Source organism: Oryzias melastigma, linkage group LG15, assembly GCF_002922805.2.
Source record: "Oryzias melastigma strain HK-1 linkage group LG15, ASM292280v2, whole genome shotgun sequence".
Classification (NCBI taxonomy): domain Eukaryota; kingdom Metazoa; phylum Chordata; class Actinopteri; order Beloniformes; family Adrianichthyidae; genus Oryzias; species Oryzias melastigma.
This window is the reverse complement of record NC_050526.1, coordinates 1,192,186-1,197,623: the sequence shown is the minus strand read 5'-3', so window position 1 is coordinate 1,197,623 and position 5,438 is coordinate 1,192,186. Positions and strand designations below refer to the sequence as shown.

General features: G+C 47.2%; 1 protein-coding gene across 9 annotated transcripts in view; it reads left to right on the top strand.

The window, feature by feature from the left end:
- Window positions 1-5,438, top strand: part of ccdc88ab (coiled-coil domain containing 88Ab) — a 62,937-nt gene extending 57,499 nt beyond the window's left edge. For 3 of the 9 annotated variants that reach the window (XM_036215527.1, XM_024297394.2, XM_036215528.1), the window contains 5 exons: window positions 534-773; window positions 854-907; window positions 2,173-2,259; window positions 3,330-3,586; window positions 3,663-5,307. In XM_036215527.1, the coding sequence (XP_036071420.1) occupies window positions 534-773; window positions 854-907; window positions 2,173-2,259; window positions 3,330-3,586; window positions 3,663-4,496 (1,472 nt within the window). In that variant the 3' untranslated portion in view covers window positions 4,497-5,307. Of the gene's footprint in view, window positions 1-533; window positions 774-853; window positions 908-2,172; window positions 2,260-3,329; window positions 3,587-3,662; window positions 5,308-5,339 lie in introns of those variants that run through there. The other 6 variants (XM_036215532.1, XM_036215529.1, XM_036215526.1 and 3 more) reach the window with 4 other exon arrangements.

Below are 5,438 nucleotides of genomic sequence, written 5' to 3'. Positions count from 1 at the left end.
CATGTACCTGAAATATTAGCTAAACTCCAAAATAGTCTTAAAAAACTGAAAAAAGCCTAATTTAGCCAAAACAGCTTGTATAAAGTTAAAATACTAGCTACAAAAAGTGGTAGTTGGTTGAATAGTTTTAAAAAGTTGAAGAGTTTTGAAGTTGAAACTTTCGAGCAACTATTTCCTGAAAGAGCTGAATATTTTAAGAGCTGAATAGCTGAAGCGGTTGAAGAGCTACGAACGGACAATAAAACGTATGGCTGGAAAAATGTATCACTATGAACGCTCCACAGCACTCACACGAGTAAATGTTTAATCAGCATACTGACTATAACCAAACGAATCCTCATAGTTTTACCCAAATAGATGAAGAAACTACATTCTAGGTTTAAGGTTTTCATGCTTAAAGAAAGGCAAAAATATTGAATGAAAAATAAAAATATACTGAATTGACTCTTTAGATATTTAGCCCCATTTAAAAACATCTAACACTCTAAAAGTCTATTATTCCTACTTGGATTCTTTTCTGTCAACCCGTGCAGCTATGAATGACCTGCTGCAGACGATGGCGGTGGCCAGCGCTCCGGGTTCACAGTGGCCCGGCAGCACCGACAATCTGGACGACGGGCCTGCAGCCAGAGACGCTGGCGTGGTGAGCAGCAGCAGGAGAGGGGGGCAGCGCATGAAGGAGCTCGCCTTTTCAACCAACGCCATCGACTGCACCGCCCTGACCCTGCCCACCGCAGGACGCAGCAGAGCCAAGAACCGGCTGCAGGTCAAAGGTGAGAAGACGCCGACGTACAGTATTGTAGGCAGCAAACGCGTTTTAGGGTTCAGATTGGGATTTTCTTTACTTCCTCAGATAATATCTCTTGCGAGGATGTTGCCGCTTCTTCAGACGATCCTAAGAGTCAAGGTAAGAGGGACAAAAGTGGTTCGACTCCGATCTATTTCCATCTAAGAGAAGTTAGAGGGGAAACAAATCTGCCTCCAGTGGAAGTAGGATTGACTCTAATTCAGACTTTAGGATCTTTTCCAAAGAAGATAATCTGCAGCGGTTTTCCTGGATCTGCTGCTCAAACGGAGTTTGACCCATTTGTTGAACAGGCGGTAAAACTACTGCCACACATTCACCCCAGATTACATTGTCGGCTTTAGTTTACAAATCTATTTTTTAGGGTTGGGTATTGATAATAACTTCTATAATTTGTGAAATAATGAGATTGTTAATATCATACAGTGTTACATAGATTCTCTAAAGGAGAAGTTCTAATAAAAATGTTCAGATCATTAACATTGTAAACATTGTTCTGCTTCTCCTGGAGGTGTTTCAGTTTGGCCACTAGGTGGCGATCGAGCCATAGCATTACACCTTAAACCAGAAGAAGAAGAAGAAAGTATGAGCAAAAAAAAAAAATGGTGGTTGTGTCCGAAATCCCTCCCTAATCCCCAACTACTAAAAAACTATAGTGCCCTTGATTTTAAAGGCAATTCGGAAATGATACTCACTACTTTTCTTTCGTTTTCTAAACGCTGGATATGACGTCACCGATTTCACAAAGTCAAAACTGAATCAATACGAACATTTCATGATGTTTATTTATGACTCCATTCTGTTCCGATGGTGAAAATGTGGATAATTCGTTAAAATAATTACATTTAAACACACTTTTTCTTCAAAATTGTTCGACCCCATTGCATTGTGGTCTATATTTGCTAATCTGGGGAGCTACGATGCACACTAGTTTTTCCCAAAGACTTCTGGGAAATTTCAAATCACTCGATTTTCAAACTAGTGGATCTGGACAGCACTAGAAAATGGCAAAGTGAGTAGGGGGGAATTCGGACAAAGCTGGTGTTTTAGACCACAAATGATTACTTAAAAAAATATTTGAGTTTAAAAAGTTGTTAATTTAGTCAGTAATATATGTTTAGGTCGATAGAGCGTTAGCATTAGCCGTCCAATGGGAAACTCCATTAAACGTTCTACAGACACCACTTTGATTCTGAACCTCCAACCCAATTCCCAGAATGCACTTAAAAATGAAATGGAGCATTTTACCGTTGCAGCAGTAAACGTCCATCGATTTATCATTCTGTGTTGTCCCGTCGGCACAAGTTGTGGACGTTGTTCGTGGGTTAAGCATGCCAACATGTGGATGTTCTGCGTTGTCTTATCAGGCCTGCAGGGGTACAGCAGCGCTCATGCTCTGTGTCCTCCTCCTGCTGAGCCCAGCGCTTTGTGCAGAGTGCCCTGTGGCGTCTGTAGTAAGTGATCTCCACCACGTTGGGCCAGTGGGTTGGTTGTCCTGATGTAACACCAGTAACTTCTATCAGGGCTTCAAAGTCCTGATCATGCTTTGATATGTTGTGAAAGCGTTCCTGGTGGTCTTTTAATTGTGATTACTCTCATTTCCAACTCGTCACACACCGACATTTGGGTAACCTTTTAATATGTGACGCTAAAACACATACTGTAGCTTATTAACCCGTAACACAATAATTCCAGTAGATTCTGAAGGAGAAAAGCGGCGTACGCCGCTTTTCTCCTTCAGAATCTACTGGAATTATTGTGTTAACAGATGAAAATCAAAGAATAGAAGCACTGGAGCCAAGGTATTAAAGGGTGCCAGGTATTAAATTAGTGTGGAGCAATCCCACCCCTTTTCTCTTCACAATTTTAAATAAAGAAATACACTTTTATGCTTAATTTTCTTCATAAATGTCCTCAATCGTCTGAAAAATGCTACAAGAACACAATAAAAACTCACTTTCCTCTAACTTGGTTTCACCACAATCCTGAAAACCAAAAGCGCGAGCGGCTCACTGGTTGAAATTGTTCTTGTAGATGTAGGACAGATTCAAATTCAAGGGCAGCGTCACGCCGCCGTGTCTCGTCTGCTGTCACTCTCCGTCCTCCTTTTCTGTTTTGTCACTAACTCACTGACTCTCTGTCACGTTCTGTTATTCGTTACAAACGTCTTCAGTTTCCCTCCATGTATTCAGGACTAAAACTGTCTGTTTACACGGCGGCGTGACCGCCTGGCTCCGAGCCGCCCTTCCTGCCCCTCGGCCCGCCTCACGCCATCTGCTGCCCCGGCAGGACGTCCCCCCCGTCCAACTGTTCCCGAGCACCTTCCCTCGTGTTGGTGTGGATATTTACTGAAACCTGACAGCACATGTTTGGCCTCCTCCCCCTTCACCCAGTCTCCATAGCAACAGGACCACCAGTAGCGATAGTCTCTCTTCCTTCACTCCGACTTTCTGCTAACTCACTTCTAGTTATGGTCGTAGCACTTTAGATCACAGTAATGAGTGAGGGGTTCACCCCCCCACAGGTACGGTGAACGGCAGCCTCAGCCGGCCACACAGTGAGAGCAGCGGCGAGTTCAGCCTGAGCCTGGACCAGGAGGTGTGGTCCAGCAGCGGCAGCAGCCCCGTCCAGCAGCCCGCCGCCTCCCGCTCCACCCACCAGAGCCCCCTGCTGGCGCGCCGCTCTCTGGAGCTCCCCGGCGCCGGAAACAAGAAAGGCGGCTCCCCCAGCGAGGTGCTGTCCCTGCAGCAGTTCCTGGACGAGGGCATCGATCCTGCAGAGGTGAGTGAAGACCTCAAAACGGCGTCCACCGTGTGACGTTTGTTCTCTGACGGCGTTTGTTTTCTGCCCGCTGCAGTCCGGGAGTCAGGAGAACCTCACGGTGGATTCTCCCCGCCTCTCCACCTCCTCTGAGCGCGCTCCTAAAGAGCGCCCCTCCACCAAAGGCCGGGGGATAATGCGCTCCTCCAGCGGGAGAGCGGCGCCGGCCAGCACCGACCGCCCACAGAAATCCCTTGCACAGCCGGGCCGGCCCTCGCTGAGGAAGGCGGAGAGCACCCGCGTCAGAGGCTCCGCCCCCCTCCGCTCCAGCCTGTCCTCGCAAAGCAAAGCCACGTCGGTCTCCGAACGCCTAGACTCCGCCTCCTCCACGCTGCCCCGAGCCAGCAGCGTCATCTCCACGGCCGAGGGCACCACCCGCCGCACCAGCATCCACGACCTGCTGTCCAAGGACCACCGCCAGCCCGTGTCCGTGGACGCCTCCTCCTGCTCCGCCTCCCCCAAGACCGGGGTCAAGTCCCAGCCGACACCCAGTGAGTACCACCCCACCAGCACCCACCTCACGCCGCCGCTCACCACGCCGGCCCCCATGCCAAAGTCAGTCAGCCTGCCGTGCCGCGGCCTGGAAGACTCCGACTTCTCCACTCTGGAGTCTTTCCTCGGCCCCTCCTTCACCGTGGAGTCCGTCTTCATGGACTCCATCTTTAGCGAGTCGGCGGGCGACCGCCTCCCCATCCTGTCCCTGAACCCCTCGCTAGTCAGCAACATCAGCGGGCCTCCCGTTACTAACCAGAACCAGGGGGGTCCCACCGCAGCCAGCAGTAAGGATAAAGGTTCTGATCCCAATGTGAGCGATCTGGACCAGAACCCAGAGGACAACCAGTCGCTGTGGTTCGAGTACGGCTGTGTGTGACGGAGCGGACGCTTCCTGTCCTGCAGAACGACTTCTGACGAGGGAAACCATTCTGTGCATGAGCTTCCCGCATTCTTCCTCTGTGTTTGGGTCACTTCCTGTCTGTCTGACACGGTGCTGAATTCTGACTCCTTTTTATTTTATTTTGTTTTTGAGATGGAACTTTGTTCAAATCTTTTGTCATGATTTTATTTTGTTTAAATCTGATTGTTTTACTGCTATTATCTGCTGCACAGGCTTCAGATCACAACGCCATTTTCTCATTTTTTTAAACCATTTTTGTTTAATGTAAATTTAGATTTAGGTGAAAGAAGCTTTTTCTGTGACGTCCCAAAGAACACATTGAAGCCCTGCAGAGACTCGGATAATAGATTCATTTTTCTGTTCTGATGTTCTGATGTTTTTCACTGTGACTGACCTGCATGACTTTGGTCAGTCCGACCTGAAACACTCATTCAATCCTCGCGATCCGGATGAGTTTGTCACGTTTTCGTGTGATGTGTGCAGTGTGTTTTTGTTTTGTTTGACACATTGAGAGAATGGATCTTATCTGACCTCTGTGGCTGCTGGGAAAATCACAAATGTGTCTTTCTGTTGGGAAAATCGTCAGTTATAAACTCCATTAGTATTAGTTTTGGCAGCTTAAACAGGCGTAAAAAGTTTTTTTTTAATATTTAAGCTTATTTAATCCCTCTGATGCATCAAAATGTCTTGATGTTTTTTTTTATATATATCTTTATTTATTTTTCACTTTTTTTGCTCTTTTATGTTTTTTTTTATTGATTCTTGACATAAATCTGACATAAATGCAGATGTAACCCGCGCATTGCCTTTGTCCTACAGATGTGGAGGGCAGACAGTCTAAAAGCAGGAGCGGCGAGCCGCAGCACGGCTGCTAAAACCTCGCCCCTCCCACTTTGGTCTGCGTGCTACCGTGCTGTG